The sequence below is a fragment of the Mus caroli genome, chromosome 13, assembly GCF_900094665.2.
Source record: "Mus caroli chromosome 13, CAROLI_EIJ_v1.1, whole genome shotgun sequence".
Taxonomy (NCBI): Eukaryota; Metazoa; Chordata; class Mammalia; order Rodentia; family Muridae; genus Mus; species Mus caroli.
In genome coordinates this window covers 30391432-30411236 of record NC_034582.1, presented here as the reverse complement: position 1 = coordinate 30411236, position 19805 = coordinate 30391432, and the positions used below count along the sequence as shown (strand labels likewise).

The 19805-nt window shown below is 42.6% G+C and overlaps 2 protein-coding genes across 3 annotated transcripts in view; one reads left to right on the top strand and one right to left on the bottom strand.

The window, feature by feature from the left end:
• Positions 1 to 1078: 1078 nt before the first annotated feature.
• On the top strand, positions 1079 to 19772 carry LOC110307920 (enoyl-CoA delta isomerase 3, peroxisomal). 2 transcript variants are annotated; one of them, XM_021180198.2, is made up of 9 exons: positions 1079 to 1178; positions 4097 to 4198; positions 4547 to 4735; positions 6763 to 6832; positions 9454 to 9553; positions 10529 to 10649; positions 15231 to 15320; positions 16506 to 16649; positions 17615 to 17909. In XM_021180198.2, the coding sequence occupies exons 2-9, from the start codon at positions 4118 to 4120 to the stop codon at positions 17774 to 17776; spliced, it is 957 nt and encodes a 318-aa protein (XP_021035857.1). In that variant the 5' UTR covers positions 1079 to 1178; positions 4097 to 4117; the 3' UTR covers positions 17777 to 17909. The 2 variants fall into 2 exon arrangements, with proteins under 2 accessions (XP_021035857.1, XP_029324151.1); XM_029468291.1 differs by lacking the exon at positions 1079 to 1178 and having other exon boundaries at positions 4101 to 4198; positions 17615 to 19772.
• C13H6orf201 (chromosome 13 C6orf201 homolog) overlaps positions 10487 to 19805 on the bottom strand; it is a 30170-nt gene continuing 20851 nt past the window's right edge. Inside the window, exons 4-5 of the mRNA XM_021180199.1 lie at positions 12032 to 12092; positions 10487 to 10691 (exon numbers count right to left, since the gene is read on the bottom strand). Of these exons, the coding sequence (XP_021035858.1) occupies positions 10666 to 10691; positions 12032 to 12092 (87 nt within the window). The 3' untranslated portion in view covers positions 10487 to 10665. The remainder of the gene's footprint in view (positions 10692 to 12031; positions 12093 to 19805) is intronic.

Sequence of the window (19805 nt, the reverse complement as noted above, 5' to 3'; positions counted from 1 at the left end):
CCCCCCCCCCCCCCCCCCGCCGCAATTACACAGCGGGATATGACAGTTACCTTCCCCCCCCCCCCCCCCCCCGCCGCAATTACACAGCGGGATATGACAGTTACCTTGGTACCACTTTCCCTGGTGCTTCAATTCAATTCAAGGAAGTTCAATTCCTTTGCTTGAGCTGTGGCTTACTGTAAAAGAAATACCTGGAAGCATAGAGCCAGAGTTAACACTTCTGACAGCTTACAGAAAAAGGTGGCAACTGACCCCAAAGTCGTTATCACAAGTGGAAACACACGGGAGACAGAACTTTCAACGGTTCACTCCTGTCAAGCAGACTGTCCGGAGATGGAAAATGGTGTTTAATAAACAGCAGGCAAGGGCTGAGCAAATTGCTAGTCAGAAATAGTCCTAAGAGACCTGCTCTGGAGAGCAGGATCACAACGGGAGAATGGAACCAACGGTCAGAGATTCCCCACGTAAAACACTGTCTGGACTGAGAAGCCATGGGCTGCAGAAACCCAGAGAGGCTGGGCGCCCCAATTCTAAACGAAAATAGGTTGGGATGTCCACGGTAATCCAAGCACTTAACAGGCAGAGAGACAGAAGGATCAGCAAAGTTTAAGTGAGGCAATTTATCGCGAGATTTTTGCCTCGAAACAAATGTTTTAAAATAAAAAGCTGAACACCATGGTGTGCCCCTGCACCCAGCACTCTGCGGGGGAGTCCATCATCCGCTACGTTCAGCACCCTCCCCTCTCTGCCCAGCACCCGGTTCTCTGCCTCCAACCCCAAAGCCCCGCACCCTACCCTCTGCATCCAATCCCCTGCACCTTGTTCTTTGAACCCAATTCCCAGAGCCAACCCACTGAACTCTGCACCCATAGGCCCTTCTCTGCCCAAAGCTCCTTGCTCTCTGTGCCCAGAGCCATGCCCCATGCTTCTGCTTTCTCAACCAAGTGCCAGTCCCTGAAACCCTCTCGGGCCTAACTCAGACCACGCCCCCAGTCTCACTTTTCCTCTGCCTTCCTTTGTTCCTGGAGTCTCGGTTCACTCAGTATTCACTTCTGGATCCGCCCCCTGCCCAGTTCCTCCCACCTATTCCACCCATTCTTAAGCGTCCCGGCTCAGTCTGTCCTCAAGGCTGGCTTTAACTTCCTTGAGCAGAAGAGTGCGCGGTGCTGGTGTCCTAGGTAAGCTTGCAGCCTCTACTGTCCGGCCCAAAGTCTCCAGCGGGGTTTGTCGCGGGCCCGCGGAGCCGCCCGCTCTGTCATCTGGTCTGGCTAGCAGGACAGAAGGATATTCCTTTGACGGTTTCCCAGCGAGAGAGCTCTAAAGAGCGACCTCGCGTGTCTTGTAAGAATGGACGTGCTCAGGCCACACAGAAAGCCTGGGCTAGCAGCGACCTCATGTCACCAAAGCACTCAGGCTTGCAGGCGACTTCCTAGGGGAGACAGTGCCTTGGCCAAGGTGACACTTTGTCCAAGCACCAATTGCTAGTTAGTGAAGCGCCGCAGATGCGTAATCCCTTATCACCAGCGTAGGTTTCAAGCAATCAGTTGGCCTAGTTGAGAGAGGTAACTCAAAAATCTAAACCTAAACTCCATTTGAATAAATTTACTTTAAATGAGCCTGTACATTTTACAACGTCTTTTTTTTTTTTCTCCTTGGAATAACCCTTGTCAAATTCAAATAAAATGTAGAGGAAAAATATCTGTAATCTGTAGACAGATTTTATTCAGTGATCATTTGAAGCTAGATTATTGGGACAGCAGAGAGAAAATATAACTATGGCATTTTGCTCTGTAGGGTTTGGGACAAATCTGCAATCCTGCTGCAGAAATGAAGGGCAAGGAACAAATAGAAACCAGTGTTTGTAGTCTCTGCAGGTCTTCAGGTTACCAGTGGCTCAGGTGAACCTGGGCAGACCAAAGCAGAGAGTCAGTCAGCAGGACTTTGAAAATGCAATGAACCAAGTGAGACTTGAGATGGAGGACCCAGGCAACGAAGTACAGCTAAGACTCTATGCACTATATAAGCAATGTAAGCCTGAGATCTGACATTGTTTAAAAAAAAAAAAAAAAGAATGTGTGGGCTGGAGAGACAGCTCAGCAGTAAGAGCGCTTACTGCTCCTCTAAGAGGATCCAGGGTTGGTTCTCAGCACCCACAGCCCTACTCACAGCTGTCTCTAACTCTAGTTTCAGACCTCTGTGGTCACAAGGCATGCCCCTGGTATACATACATGCATACATACATACATGCATACATACACGAGGTGCACATATGCAGGCTTTGGTTTGTTTTGCTCTCTCTATTAGAGTTAGGCCTTGAAATACTAACAGGGTATTAAAGCACAGGGTAGCCCCAAGTATCTCTCCTGAAAAAAATGTAAAAGATTTAGCAGTCAGATGTTTGGTCCGTTGCTCGATTCCCCTCTGATTAGAATAAATCCACAGAGAAGATATTTTGGGACAACTAGAGAAAGTTGAATATGGACTGAGTTTTAGCAACTATCATTCAGTTGCTAAATAAGAGCAATATGGAGGTCAGTATTATTAATGGTGCCATTGGCAACATCATAAATAAGAGCAATATGGAGGTCATTATTAATGGTGCCATTGGCAACATCATAAAGTGTTTGTACTTTTAAAAAATGCATAGTAAGTATTCAAAGCTGAAGTACAGTGGTGTGGGGGATGTTTTAGATTTCATGCCATAAGCACGGAAGAAGATAAGTACATGTTATCAATTTGAATAAGTTTCAATTGGGTTAATTGCCTGTTGTAACTCATTTTTTGTGAATGTTTGGAAACTGTTATAATATTGAAAAAGGTGTAATGTCAGAGATGTCCCTGGTGTATCTGTTACCCTGACCTCCTTTATCATTGTTTAATTTTCTACTAGATTTTCTACTTGAGCAAGAATTTTGCTTGCTCAAAAAGTCTTTGCCCTCAGCAGCTGGGAGGTATTCTCTGACCCGTGACCTGTCCTGCTTGCTGTCCTTTGCATGCAAGGAGAGTGTAGCTGTGGATTTTCAGGCCAGGGTGGCATTAGGCAAAGTTGTCTGTATGTTATAGTCCTGGCAGAAACTGGACACTGAACCCAGAAAGAGCTTCTTTGTTGGCAAGTGTCTGTGCTTTACTGTCACGTATTGATCAATCTAGGAGTTCCTAGAAAGAGGACAGTAGAAGACACACTGGCTTGTCCTCGGAACTCTGTCCTGTGAGCTTTTGACCTGGGTTTGTTTAGTTTACCTGTAGCTGTGAAGACCACAGCTTGCTGGGCTACGATGACCCTTCTGGTAGATTGTTGGACTGAGGTGATCATGAGGACACCCTCCCCACCCCTGCATTCTCCAGCCTTGTAATTCACATCAGAAGGGAAGGCAGTTGAAAGGGAAAGACAAAACTGACAAGACCATGACCTTGGTTTACTGGGAAATCCCAGGTCCTCCATTCTAGCGCAACTTGGTGTGAACTGAGCCTCCAGCTCCTGTGGTTTCCAAGGCCTCCTTTGTCCTCCGTTAACTAACTCTATTACAAAATCGAAGCCAGGCCTTGGTGGCTTACACTTTTAATCCCAGATATCCAGAGCCTGAAGCAGGTAGAACTCTGTGAGTTCAGGTCTGTAACCAGTTTCAACCAATTTTAGGACAGCCAGGACTACACAGAGAAACCCTGACTCCAAACATTTTTTTTTTAATTTAAATTGTTTTAAAATTATTTCTGAAAAGTAGCTGAGTGAGGTATTTTATTCCCCCCACCTACCCCTCCAATAAAATTAGTTTTCTTTTTATTCCCTGACATGATCCTCAGATGAACTTCCTGGGGACCAGGAACTGTAAGACCTCACCCCTACCTGCTGCAGCTACAGCCCTGTTGAGCAGTTAACATTTTACCACTAAATTTCTAGTTCTGTCCCCATAGAGTTCAAGACACAGTGCAGACTTCCAAATGTCCCTTGACTTTTGAAAACTGGCTCAGTATTTTTACTTCCTATGAAAGCTGTGATCACAAATTCAAAATTGTTGAACCTTAGTGTTTTTAGAGTCACTCTCTCAAAGGCTTTCTCTTGCATATTGCATATTGATCACCCCTGTGCTCTCTACAGGCCACAGAAGGACCCTGTAATATGCCTAAGCCTGGTGGTGTGTTTAACTTTGTCAACAAAGCCACATGGGATGCAAGAAATGCCCTGGGCAGCCTGCCCAAGGTAAGTTTGTTTACCGTCATAACTAGACCATTAATTATTAACTTAAAGTCACTAGAAGCTTTTTATTGTTTCCTAGAAATCTCTTATCAATGAGCTTGAAATTTTTTGGTTTTTTTCCCCCTCACTATTGTAGCCTAAATTAGCCTTGAACTCAACAATCCTCCTGCCTCTGCCTCCCAGTGGCTGGAATTACACATATGGGTCACTTCACCCATTACTACTGGACTCATGATGTTCCTTTATTGAATCAGAGCCCCTGCTCTTTGTTACATAGTGGTTTTTATTGCACAGAATGCTTCTCAAATTGCTTATTATGAAGGCTGAAGGACTTGGCCATCTACTCCTCAGGAAACTGCCAGACAGAACTATGTGGATCTNGTATCCAGTTTGAGTTCCTCATCTGAAGCCCTGAGCCAGGGAAAGCGTGGAGCTGATGAGAAAGCCCAGGAGTCCAAAGACATCTTGGTAACTTCTGAAGATGGCATCACGAAGATCACGTTCAATCGGCCCACCAAAAAGAATGCCATATCCTTCCAGGTGATGCTCCTGCCCAGGGACTGGATACATTTTTCTTCTATTTCTTTCACTTGTGCAACTGTAGAATTTCAGCATTATTTCTATTTTTGTGGAAGAATATTAGAGCATTTGGCTTCATTTGGTTGTCATTTTACAACCTTCGAGTTTCCAGTAGGTTCTACATGTCTGAGAGGCAATGAAGCTTTGCTGTGAATGGAAGCATGAGTCAGTTAAGTCAGTCTCAGTGAAGACGCACTGAGGCAGGCCTAAAGGAGCAGAATCCTCCCCAGAGTGTCTTCATGTCACTGTCTTCTGTGCTTTCCTGGGCTTGTAGACCCTAGCTCTGTACAAGAAGCTGGGGGAGGAGTAAAAAATTGTAAAAGAAGAGACAGGGGAAGAGAAGAAGATAAGGAAGGGAAAAGGAAAAGAGAGGAGGGGCAGGGGAGGACATGAGAGGAGAGGGAATTCATCTTCAGCATAGCATTAATAGCCCTGTTTGAATGTGCCATTTCACTGGGCAATTTTAAATCCCCCCTTGAACTGCATTGATAGTTAATCACTTGAGCCCTCCTCCTTGATAATGGGCACTTATCAGATGCTTGGAGCTGAACTGGAGAATAAAGGTTGCCATGTTCAGTGTGGGACCCTGTGCTAATTTGAAATGTTAAGACTCTTGTAAAGTTGTGCATGCACCTTCCAACCGATACACCAGCATTTAATCTTGAGAAGTTTGTGTGTTTGCCCTAAGTCACTTCTGTGTAATTACTACTTTCACTCATGCAACTGTAGAGTTCTGCACTTCCTGCAGAGAGGACCCTGTCATCATTATTGAGCAAATTAGTTCAGCAGGTTAGGAAGTAACTAGGTAAGTTCTTACAGCTGGTAAGCAGGAGAATCAACAGGGACCCATTGCTTCCCTGGTTCTAGTCAGTCACCTTGGCTGCTGTGTCTCCTTTACTGTGGTTCTCAGGAATTATTTCTCATCTTCTGCCTTTCAGGAAACAGTCACATCATTTTACATACTTTTACTTTTCCAGTATCTTTATAAATTCCCACCCTCACCATCACTCTTATATTGAATTTTATTAAAGTAAAACCTATACCAATTTTGAGAACATACGAAAAGTATAGCAAAACTTTCAGAAATGTTCAGAGGACAATGCCCTTGTACCCAGCACAGTGTGTCTCAGGAATCCTGCCTCTGGCTTTAATTGTCACTTCCCAGACTGCCAGGACACTTACCCTTTCTTGAAGCCACAGCTAAGATGCTGTTCCAGGGACAGTTTTCTCAGCCACCTTCCTTCTCACTTGCTGCTGGAGGCAACCTCAAGAGTTCTAGCAAGCTGTGTACTGGCCATGCCCTGGCCTTACCCATCCATTCCTGTTGAGCATAGTAACTGTCCAGCCACAAAGCCAAAGCGCCCTCCCCCAACCCCACCACCCTCTCTCTCGTTCACTTTTCGAACAAAGTGGTTGTCTTGGTTAGGGTTTTAACTGCTGTGAACAGACACCATGACCAAGACAACTCTTATAAGGACAGCTTTTAAGTGGGGCTGGCTTATAGGTTCAGAGATTCAATCCAGTATCACCAAGGCGGGAATACAGCAGCATCCAGGCAGGCATGATGTGAGAGGAGCTGGGAGTTCTACATCCTCATCTGAAGGCTGCTAGCAGAATACTGGCTTGCAGGCAGCTAGGATGAGGGTCTTAAAGTCAACACCCAGAATGCCATGCCGACTCCAAAAAAGGCTACACCTACTCAAACAAAGGCCACACTTTTTAATGGTGCCACTCCCTGGGCTGAGCATACACAAACCATCACAGTGGTTATTAGTACATCTGCCATAGCACCTGTGCATCAGGTGCACCCTGGAGTTGTCAGGGTAACGGAAATCCTCTCATGAAGCCTTTGTTGTGGTGTCAATACAATCTCTAAGACTGTTCATCGCTGTGTCGAGAGAAGGCTTTCAAACTGATACAGTTGCTCCACCCACTGGATGATGGATCTCATTTTCCTTGTTCTTTCTTCTGCCTTTTCATTCATGTAGATGTATCTGGATATTATGCACGCACTTAAAAATGCCAGCACAGATAACTCGGTCATAACTGTTTTCACAGGTAAGACACTTAATCAGACTTAATTTCTACTTTCGGGAGTCTCTTACTATGCAAGGAACGGACCAATATTGCTTGAAAGTCTTTTCTAGTATGCAGTGGTCTAATTTATAATGTACCCTAATATCACGGGTGTAAGACAAGTACTGTTAGATCATTATGATAAGTCATATTCCTCAACTTGACTGGCACAGTGAAGCTTTTTGTAACTGTCACAAGGGTCAAGACAGAAAACAACTCAACTCTCCACAAATGAATGCACAGCTTTTGTTTATCCATAGATTCTCCTAAACAATGAAGAGAAATCACAGCTTGATATACACAATCATACAGAGGAGGTTTTAAAACAAGGTTCAGCAAAATTGTCAAAATAAGAGTAGATGTTGTTTGGTTCAACTCATGTGAGTTCTATGGTATTGAACCGAAGTTATACTCTGTTGACAGAGTCTGAAAGTTAACTTCTCTTGGGCAGCTGGCAGGGCTAGAAAAACAAAATGTCTGGAACATTCTGAGGTGTCAGTACAGTAGCTCCTCGACTGAATGTTTCTCTCTGTAGTTTTGTATTGCATAATTTCAGTTATGTGTCATCACCCTTGGTCTAGAAATAAGTAGAAGTTTCTAGACAATTTGGCAGTATGTTTTCAACAAATCTTACATGGTATATTGTTACTTTGAAAGTCTGTTGTAAATACCTTACTCAGCCTACATACTGAACTTTGTCACAGATATGTGTGTACAGTCTCCCTCAGCATCTTCTGGGATGTAACTCCGTGACTCTCATCAACAGAGGACTTTATACACACATGCTCCCTGTGTAAAATCATGTGGCATTTACATGAAGGCTCACACACTCTGTCTACGTTAAGTTCACTCTGGGTGTCTTACAGTGCTTAAAACAGTATGCTATGCGTGAATGCTATGTCAGAATCCATCACATTGCTTAGAAGTGAACAGTCATAAGGAAAAAAAAGTCTGTGAATATTCAGTACAGATGTATTTGTTTGTTTGTCTTCAAATGTTTTCTGTTGCTTGACTCCATAGATGTAAAACCTGAAAACGGAGAGAATCAATTAGAAAGGAAAAAGCACAGTGCATACTTTAAAGCCCAGTACCATCCCATGTCTCGGGGATTTATGGACCATCTTGAAATATTTCCCCAGAGATAAGGGGGGTCCACTATGTCTTGTTTTGGCCTGGGATCACTCCAGGCTTTACAATTATCAAAAGTATTTAATAGCCTGAGCTAGAGTGCTTGCCTATCATGTAAGAAGCCCTAGATTTGATCACCAGCTTGGGCATGGTGGCACAGGACTTAAAATACCAAGTGGGGACAACAAATCAGAAGCTAATAGTCACCCTCAATGACATTGAGAATTTGAAGCCAACCTGGGCTTCTTGAGACCCCTTCTCAAAATAAAACTTATTAAGAAGTATCCATTTGGGGAATAAAATACCCATAGAAGGAGTTTCAGAGACAAAGTTTGGAGCAGAGCCTGAAGGAACAACCATCCAGAGACTGCCCCCACTTGAGGATCCATCCCATAAACAACCACCAAACCCAGACACTAGGCAGATGCCAACAAAAACCTGTTGACAGGAGCCTGATATAGCTGTCTCCTGCGAGGCTCTGCCAGTGCCTGGCAAATACAGAAGTGGATGCTCACAGTCATCCATTGGACAGAGCACAAGGTCCCCAATGAAGGAGCCAGAGAAAGGACCCAGGGAGCTGAAGGGGTCTGAAGCCCCATAGGAGGAACATCAATATGAACTAACCAGTACCCCCAGATCTCCTTGAAACTATACCACCAATCAAAGAAAACACATATGGAACTTGCAGCTCTAGAATATATGTAGCAGAGGATGGCCTAGTCGGTCATCAATGGGATGAGAGACCCTTGGTCCTGTAAAGGCTCTATGCCCCAGTATAGGGGAATGCCAGGACCAGGAATGGGAGTGGGTGAGTTGGGGAGCAGGAGGAAGCGGGAGGGGATAGGGGATTTTCGGAGGGGAAACTAGGAAAGGGATAACATTTGAAATGTAAATAAAGAAAATATCTAATAAAAAAATGAAGTATCCATTTCATGGTAGGCAATCTATACTTTAATAAACACACACCTTCTGTGGCTCTTAACAGAGACAACAGTTCTTACTGTGGACAGTCCCACACAGTCTATGTACTCATGTTAAGTACAGCATCTCTCTCTGTACCCACTTCTTTCTCTGCTTCAGCCCTGGGGCCTCTTCTTTCAGTCTGTTATGTAAATCCCGGAGACCTCAGACACAGAACCTTGTTTGTACTGTTTCCTCTCTGCCAACCTTGCTTGTCCTTCAGATCTCACTCCAGCTGACTCTGTTGTCCCTTCCTGAGTGAGCTCAGCCCTAAACCCCCCAATAGGCCAGCCCTGTTCCATCTGCCATGTTGTATGTAGTCATACAATCTCCATTCACTTGTGTTCTTTAACACCCACGTCTTGCTAGTCCCTGGTATGTGTGCTTCTAGTGTGTGCCCCAGAGCCCTGCCCACAGCAGGTACACAATGGCTTCAGAATGAGTAGCTAGGTGAAGGAATTGTTCCTTCCACTGAAGGTGTGTGTTCATTAAAGTGTTGATTGTACCATTCCCAGGAACTGGTGACTACTACAGCAGTGGGAATGACCTAAAAAACTTAATTAATGACGCTGGTGAAATACAGGACGTAGTAGCCATGTCTACTAGGCTACTGAGGTAAGAGTGACATTAATCTGATTCCAAAGAATTCATTCTTATTTTTTCCATTTTCCCATATGTGTTTATGGTGTACCTGTATGTACACATTTTATATCTGTGTAAACCCAGGTATGTATATGAATATGAATATGTATATGTATATGTATATGTTTGTCAGGTCTTAGGTAAACAATCATCTTTTATTGCTTTTCCACTTTATTATTGAGACCTGTTCACTCAAGTATCAAACTCACCCATACAGCTAGTCTTGCTAGCTGGCTTGCTCTAGGTTCCCATCTCCACCTTCTGAGGCCAGAAGGAGAAGCAGGCCTCCACACCCACCCAGAATTTATCCAGACTTCACTCCAGTCCTCCTACTTGATTGGCAGGTGTTTTAAATGATGAGTCATCTCCTCAGTCCCCCACCCCGCAAGGGGCTCACTCTTAACACATCAGTAAAATGCCCACTTGTCTGTGCTGATGCACTTCATTGCGGTTCTCCATCAGATTCCCTCTCTTCATCCTGCCCTCTCCATGGGATTGACTAGGAAGGGTAAGGTGAGAAAGAACAGAGGGAGTGTGGCGAGTTCTCATGCGTGGTGTGAACAGACAGTGCCTGTGAGTGGTGGCCAGACCCTGGCAGTAGTCTCGGAGCTATAGAAGGAGGGCTGAGACTTCAGCTTCCCAGTCCTGCTGCGTCTCTCGGTCTCCCTGTGCTGGAATACAGGGTCATGCACTCAGTCACCCACCATGATCTCTGGGGTCACAGCTGGACCACAGTCCTGAACTCACTGCCCAGAAAAGAGTGTGAGTTAGGCTCAGCTTGTAGGAGTCATAGTGTGACCTTTCACTAGCCCCCATGTACAAGGATCTTGGTTTAGTCTGGGGAAGTGATTCTTTGGCATGGTGTCAACTTTAATTTATACAATCTTTTCTATAGTTAGGTAGGGCTACTTTGAAATCTTTAATGCTTTCCTCTTTCCATTTCTGTAGGGAATTTGTAAACTGTTTTATAGACTTTCCGAAGCCTCTGGTTGCGGTAGTAAATGGCCCAGCTGTGGGAATCGCTGTCACCGTCTTGGCACTATTTGATGCTGTCTATGCTTCGGACAGGGTGAGTCCACTCCCAGCTAATTATGGAGCTCCTGTGGGTCTCCTTTATAGTGGCGAGAAATAAACAGATTATGGGAGTTAATGGTTATGCTGGTTAGTTTTTGTCAACTTAACACAAACTAGAGTCACCTAGAAAGATTAAGTTATATATTAATTAATGTTTTCGTTTTCGTTCTTAACTAGAGTGTTTCTCTGTGATGGCCAAAAGTAAAATATTTTGAACGTAGGCAAAATACAAAGAAAAAAGATTTAAGTTAAAAAACTTGAGAGTAGGGTTTTGATCAGTAGTGGAGCATTCAACTAAAGTGAGTAAGGCTCTGAGTTGGTTCCTCAGCAACATGGGAGGGAGGGAGGGAGGGAGCACGGAAAGAAGAGCCATTTTGTTAGGTGATAGTGATGTGACTGAGGAGGCATATAGCAGATGCCTAGGGCCAAAGGATCTAATGTACAGGGTGAGGATTATAGTCAATATTAGTGGAGTATATCCAGGAAGTTTGCCAAATTAATAGATATATTATGGCTACCCATAGCTGGGGTATGGCAATGTGAGTTATCTGGTTCCACTAAAGTGGCCGTTTGCTTATATGTATCTCATAGTAGCATATTGTTTAACCTTAGATACATACTGTGAAATTTATTATTTGGGGGAAAAAAACACTCAGCTGTAAACCAGTGCTAGCATTTGGTCTCCATCACTTAAATCTCATTGGCCCCCGACTGCTGAAACCCGACGCCCTTTCTGAGTTGTGTTATTATAGACAGGGATGTGATAGCAGTTGTCTTAGCACTTGAACCCAGAACACTGACCCTTGCATTATAGACCAGTAGCCCTCAGGTTCTTCTGGCACCTTCTCCTTAAGAAGTGCTAAAGGTTCCTGGTTAACCACTGAAGAGACTCCCTGGCTTTTTACTGACCTCATAAACAAACACTGTAGTGAACAAGGGGCTCACGTTTAACCCTATTAAGGTACCCTTCACCATGCCTTCTATCGGTGATGGATACTGGTCTTAAATACAACGAGGAGCTAAATATGCTAGTAGCTTTTCTACCACCAAATGCAGCTTTTCTATGTGAGTTTTAAATTTGTTCAAATAAATGTTTGCATGCTCACAGTGTGAAAGTACTCTGTTAATACACATTATACGTATACACATTTTATACAATATACACACAGCACCTTATGAGATCCTACTAGGTTTACAGATAGAGGAACCTGTGACAGGGAGGATAAGGAACTATCTATCTCAAAGCCTTTAACCACTTTAACCAGTCTGTTGCAAGAGCCTCAGCCCTTAACTGCACCCACCATTCTATCTCTGCAAATAAGCATTGCAATAACTGCTGGTTGTCAAGTTTGTATGTACCTGTTTATGGCGCCTTACCTACTGTTGATTCTCTTTTTTCTAAGTGTAGTTTTGAAGTACATTTTCTTGACCAAGTTTTCTGGGGTGGAAAAAAAAAGTGACATTAGTGAGAGTGTCTTATGTTTTTATTTACATGCTACATATATATAATATTATATTATATTATATTTTCTCACAAATATACATTAAAGTAAATACTATGTCTTACTATTGGAAATTTAGTCTAAGCATTTGTCTACTTATATCAGTGATTTCCTTTCAAAAATATTCCTTATTCATCAAAAAAATATAGAAAAAGGAAGCGTGTATAGGCTTATACCTGTAATCCCAGCACTTTGAAAGATGAGGCAGGAAGTTTGTCATGAGTTTGAGGCCAGCCCTTTCTGGCTCTAGAGTAAGATCCTGTCTCAAAAAAAAAAAAATGTTTCCTTAAGTATAGAAAAATTGAGCATGCTTATCATCTCAATCACAATATTGAAACTGATTGTGGCATTTGAAGAAGGCAGGAGACCTCTAGGGCAAAACTGAGACAAATGGAAGATTGAGAAAACAATTGTTCAATTCACCAACAAAAGCTGGTCATTTCAAAATATTATTAAAGTATAAAGCGATAGATTAAGAATCCAGTGTAGGGGGCTGGTGAGATGGCTCAGTGGGTAAGAGCACCCGACTGCTCTTCCAAAGGTCCGGAGTTCAAATCCCAGCAACCACATGGTGGCTCACAACCATCCGTAACGAGATCTGACTCCCTCTTCTGGAGTGTCTGAAGACAGCTACAGTGTACTTACATATAATCAATAAATAAATCTTTAAAAAAAAAAAAAAGAATCCAGTGTAAAAATGGGCAGCGAGGAGAAATAGCACACAAGGAATGAGATAGCGTGGCTCTTTAAACCATGAGAGAGCATCCAAAATAGCCTGCTTCTCCAAGGAGCAGGCAAGACAGCTCATGGAGCAAATGTGTTACCTCGTGTGATGGCCCAGGTTTAAAGTCTGGGACCCACATGGTGGAAGGAGAGAACCAACTCTGTCTTCTGACCTTCATGCACACACACTCGCGTGCACACACACACACACACACACACACACACACACACGAGAGAGAGAGAGAGAGAGAGAGAGACAGAGACAGAGACAGAGACAGAGTCAGAGATACAGAGAGAGCATAGTTACGTAGATAATAGGTAAGTAGATGTAATGCATTTGAACTGGATGTAGATGCTGATGCTGTCTATAATGGTATATGGGAGCAATCCTAGTACTTAGGAAGTAGAGAGGACAGAGGGTCAGGAGTTGGTTATCTTTGACCACATAGAAAGTTCAAGTCCACTCTACATGAGACAATCTTCTACACCGTTCTTCACCTCTACCCCTGCTCAGGAAGAAAAAAAAAAAAAAGCCAGTGAGGTATGACAGATTTTGCCTGTAATTCCAGTACTCTTCTGGGACACTGAGGCAAAAGAACTGTTCTAAGACTGAGGCCAGCCTGGGCTAGACAGCAAGGCCCTTTATCCAAACATTATTTTTTTTTTTAAGGGAAATATAAGCCACAGACAGTATATTAAAAAAAATCTTTCCATGATACTTACTTGTAACCTGTGTCTGTAAGGAATCCAAGAAAAAGGATGCAAATAATTTAATTTTAAAAATAGTGGGAAACATATTAGTATGTTTCACTAAAGATGCTATTTCCATGGTTATTAAGTATAAAAAATATTCTCAATATCATTAGTCATAATGATATCATATCAATTATCATAAAGGTCATGGAAACTGAAAATATGAGGCACCATCATGCACATAGTGATGTGATTAGACTACTAAGTTGAGCAAAGGCATGGACCCAGTAGGGCTCTTCTTCCTCATTGTGGGATGTCCACAGCAGTCACTCTGGGGAAGAGGTCAGCAACTTCCTTGAGAAAAGCACACACTTTTCTCACAACCAGTGAGAAAGGAGAATTCTTCCAAGGAGAATCCCATGAGAATTAAAACTGTACATCCAACAGGACACCTGGATGGAAATATTCACAACTACTTTTTTGACTCAGTCGGAAAAAGATGTTTGGCGCTTCATTGGGGTATTATTGACAAGTGGTAATTGCATGTATTATATCAAGCAAGTCTATGGCTCTTGGCTGACAATAGCCATAAAAGTGGAAACAGTGCATGTAGATCAAAAAATGATGACACAGCAACAGTGACAGCAACAACAAAGAGGCTACTAGCACCCAGCAGTGCATGGGTGACTCCCAAACCTAAGTGACGGGAGCAAGTGCAAAGGTCTGTTGGATGTAGGATTTCATGAACGTAATGTTCTAGAACAGAGCAAAATAGCAGGGATAGAGAGAAGGTAGTGATGCATGTGGAAGATAGAAAGAAAGAAAGAAAGAAAGAAAGAAAGAAAGAAAGAAAGAAAGAAAGAAAGAAAGAAAGAAAGAAAGGATAGAAAGATAGAACAGATAGATACATAGATACATAGATACATAGATACATAGATAGATACATAGATACATAGATACATAGATACATAGATACATAGATACATAGATACATAGATACATAGATACATAGATACANTAGATACATAGATACATAGATACATAGATACATAGATACATAGATACATAGATACATAGATACATAGATACATAGATACATAGATACATAGATAGAAAGTCCCATAAGTGGACTTTCCAGTTCTGAGATAATGGAGTTGGTGATAGCTATATAGTTTTCTCTTTATAAAAAATACATTGACAAAACACAAATGAATTGTGTATATACAGAATAAAACATAATATTAGTTTAAATATCTTCACCCACTCACACTAGTGAACTATCACAAATAAGAGCATTGGCTGCTCCTCTAGAGGCTCTGAGTTCAATTCTGAGCATTCACAGTGTGCCTCACAACCGTCTATCTGTAACTGCAGGGATCTGATGCTTTCTTATGGCCTCCATGGTCACTGCATATATGTGGTACCCTGAAGTACATGCAGGCAAAATGGCCATGCACATAACATAAAAATAAAAGGATAAAGGATAAAGAAAGGGACAGTGAGATGGGCATAGTAATCCATTCCTATTCATTCGAGCACTTGAGAGGCTATGGTAGGAATGGTAAGAGTCTAGGCTACTTGTGCACATCACACACAAGAATTGTGAAGTTAAAATAATCATCAAAAGTTATTTCTTTTTCTTCTCCCATCCCAAATAGGCAACGTTTCATACTCCATTCAGCCAACTCAGCCAGATCCCGGAAGCATGTTCCACATACACGTTTCCAAAGCTAATGGGCCCAGCAAAGGTAACGTAGAAAAAACTTAAAATGTAGTATGCTGCCAAGGCAAACCTGTACTCTGTCTTCTTTCCCTTGGGCACAGCTTTAAGTATGATGCCTTGTTCTGTGACATGGAAGAATCAGGCTAAGGGGCAATCTGAGATAAGGGAAGGGTCAGGCCACTGTCTATACTTCCTTATGTAGGAACAGTGTCTGCAGTGGGTGACTTAGAGCTGGAGCACTGGTGGCAGCACAGGACCTTGGAATGTGTTTGCGTTTCTAAAAGACAAATTGCAGCTGTAAAGAGAACACTTTCCCATCAACCTCAGTTTTTATATTTCTATAAAACTGTAATAGAAGCCTATATCTCTTCATTCACATCCTTAGAGCTCAACACTAGCACAATCAGTCAGGCAAGGGACTTTTTTTTATACTTGGAAATATGTATATATATATATATATATATATATATATATATATATATATATATTAAATGTTAACATTTTAATTTTTAATATACTATTTTTAAATTAGGTATTTTCTTCATTTACATTTCAAATGCTATCCCAAAAGTCCCCCATACCCTCCCCACCCACTCCCCTACCCACCCACTTCCACTTCTTGGTCCTGGCGTTCCCCTGTTCTGAGGCATATAAAGTTTGCAAGACCTCAGCTATTGGATGGAACACAGGGCCCCCAATGAAGGAGCTAGAGAAACTACCCAAGGAGCTAAAGGGGTCTGCAACCCTATAGGTGGAACAACAATATGAACTAACCAGTACCCCCGGAGCTCGTGTCTCTAGCTGCATATGTAGCAGAAGATGGCCTAGTCGGCCATCATTGGGAACAGACAAGGGACTTTTAATTTTCCTAAATTAATCCTATGGCCATAATTTTTCACACCCCCATCCCACTCCACCTTGTTATCATTCACATTACAAACAGAAAACCATAGCTACTAGGGGTTCAGGTCATTTCTGCCCTGCGCTTCCCATTCTTGCCACTCCCCTTCTGGTCCCTCAAGAAACAAAAACAGTTTTGGTCTCAGCTGCTTGCAGACTCTCGCCCAGTGAGGCCATCAGCTTCTCCATTCCTGTGAAAGACAAGCCACCCCAGAAGCCATGAGTACATCTGTGTCTCCAGAAACTGGGCTGTTCTGGAGTCAACAGAAGCCTTTATCATGCTAAGGCTGCATCTTGCTTTGCATTGCAGGCAGCTGAGATGCTTCTCTTTGGGAAGAAGCTGACAGCAAGAGAGGCCTGGGCTCAAGGCCTTGTCACTGAAGTTTTCCCTGAGAGCACTTTTGAGACAGAAGTCTGGACCAGGCTGAAAACATATGCGAAGCTCCCTCCAAACGTTAGTATTTGGGTTTTACCTTCAGGGACCATGGAAACCATTTCCAAAGGGGAAAATGTGCCTCAGGAGGGCACATCCTAAAAAGACTTGACATATCTCTAGTTGGCTTAAAGCACATCTGGACTTGGAATTATGTTGGGAATTTGATTTTTTTTAAAGAACTTACCAGATAGACATTTCATTTCTGTGCCACTAAGGCAAAGGGGAGTGGCCCCAGGAGGATGCCAGTTGATACCCAGCTCTTTTACTTTGGAATTCAGGTGGGAGGTGGAGAGGTTGACTGTATTTAGGAGATCCTCTCTCTATAGCAGTTCTGTGTGTGTAAGTAGCAGCTAGTGGCTATTGTTCTTACATTCTTGCTGTTGAGTGTGTGATCCTGGAGCCAGAAGCTGTTGTGTCCATATGAGGCTGTTTAGAAATGTACAATAACAGGCCTGCCTCACACTCACTGGAGTGATCTCTACTGGTTGGTGTCCTATTTACCTACATCTCACAAAGATTTAATGGGATCAGTTCATTAAAGCAGAGGAAGTCAGTAACATATATCTTGAGGACTGGAAAGATGGCGCAGCAACCAAGAGCACCAGCTGCTATTCCAGAGAACCCTATTTAATTTCTAGCATGAACATCTGTAACTCCAGATCCATTACTCTTCTGACCACTGTAGGCACAGCATGCGCACGAGGCACAGACACATAAGCAGACAAAACACCCATACACGCAAATAAACATTTTTTTTAAAAAGTAGAATTCACCAGGAATAGACATGTACACCTTTAAGCCCAACACTTAACACGGAGAGGAAGGTGGATCCCTATGAGTTTGGAGCCAGCCTGGTCTACACAGTTTGTTTCAGACTGGCCAAGGTCACATAGTGAGATCATGCCCCCAAAACAAAAAGGTAGAGTGTAATATCATTCCTGTCTGAATAACTTTTAACATTATTGTTGGTCCTGTCTCATCAGGCGATGAGAATTTCCAAAGAGTTAATCAGAAAACATGAGAAACAAAAGCTATACACCGTGAATGCCGAAGAGTGCGCTGCAGCCCTGGAAAGGATGCCGAGAGAGGAGTACGCAAAGGCACTCAGGAACTTCCTGTTCAGAAAGACAAAGGCTAAGCTATGAAGACTACCAGAGCGGGCATGCACTGAGCGTCCCAGTCTCAGGAGCTTCAAGACTCCTCTGTGCCCTTGTTATTCCTAGCATAGCAGTTACGAGGAGAGTGCCTCAGTTATGACCAATAAAAACTCCCATAAAACAAGCCTTATGAATTTATGCAGGATAGCTAGAATTGACCTGACCCAGAGGGTGATAGACCTCTACAATGAAACCTTTACATCTCTGAACAAAGAGATATACAGAAAAAACACTAGAAAATGGAAAGACAACCTATAGGTCATGAATTGGTAAAATTAATACTGTAAAAATGACTATTCTACCAAAACCCATCTATAGGTTTAATGCTGTCCCACTTAAAATCTCCATTTAGTTCATCAGAGAAATAAGTAAAAACTATTTTCTAAAATTCATATGGGTCCACAAAAAAACCCAGTATAACCAAAATGAGCTTGTACCAAAAAAGCAATGCCATAGAATATACCATAGAGCTAAAGTAGTAAAAGCAATATGGCTCTAGTGCAAAGAAAGTACATGTTGACCAATAGAAAAGAATCAAACATGAGTACATGTAATTATAATCTGCCAACATTTAACAAATGTGCCAAAAACATATACTGGAGAAAAGACAGCATCTTCAACAAAAGAAGCTGGAAAACCTGGATGACCACTTAGAGAATAAAGTTAGATCTGTACCTATCACCTTGAATGAAAACACCAAATGGACCAAAGACCTAAGTGTGGATCCTCAACCCCTGAGACACAGGCAGTGCTAGAGATGATATAGGTGTAGGGAAGGACTTTCTGAATAAGATCCCACTTGCCCAGGAACTACAGCCAATAATTGACAAAAGGGACCTCATAAAACTATTTCAAGCCATCTGGAACTCAGTGTGGAGAACCTTCAAAAGGCTAAGAATAAAACTACCATATGTCTCAGCTTTACCCCTCCTCAGCAAGTGCCCAGAGGTCTCAGTATCCTATTCCACAGATACCCAGCCATGTTCATTGCTGCCCTATTCACAGTGGCTAGGAAGTAGAACAACCTGTCCTAGTTACTTTTTCTATTGCTGTGAAGAGACCCCATGACCAAGGCAGTGTATAAAAGAAAGCATGTAATAGGGAGCTTGCTTAGGGTTTCAGAGGATGAGTCCACGGTTACCATGATAGGGAGCATGGCAGCAGATAGACAGGCATTACACTGTAGCAGTAGCTAAGAGCTTATATCCTGGTCTGCAAGTTAGAGAGGTGGGGCTGGTACTGAACCTGTGATGGACTTCTCAAATCTTCCAACAAGGCCTCACCTCTTAATCCTTCCAAAATAGTTCCACCAAATGTGGACCAAACATTCAAATATATGAGCCCTTGAGGGGTCATTCCCATTTAAACCACAAAACAATCTAAATGTCCTTCAATTAGCAGCAGATAATTAAAATATGGCACGTACATACTATAGAATGCTGTTCAACCACAAAGAAAAATGAAATCATGAACTTTGCAGGCAAAACCCAGACCTAGAGAGACAAACATCACATGGTCTCTCTAATATGTGGTTCCTAGCTTCAAGTTTTCAGATACCAATACTAAGTCCCTATTGCTGAAGTGATACATCCACAAAACAATTCCCATATCAAAAGCTCATGGATAATTGCAGAAGAGGGGGTGGAAAGATTGTAAAAGGCAGAGGAAAAAGAAGTTAGCTGTGAGAGTGTGTCTCCTAGAAGTGTCAAAGAGGCTACATCCATGACGTTTCGTCAACATGACTGCCCAAACAAGCCCTGAACACCAATGGACGTGCTAAGATGGAAAGGGAAAGGTTTATGAGCCTCAGTCTTAGACAGAACTAAAGACAACTGGGAATTGTTGAGAGTGGGATGAAAGGTCTTCCCTTTCCAATTGGTTATCCAATATCGAGTGGTCAGCCCTGATATCATAGGTATATGGGTAACATTATACAGACTGAGCAGGTTGTATTTATGCATTTACACACACACAGACACACACATTATATATGTATATGTATATACATATATTATAT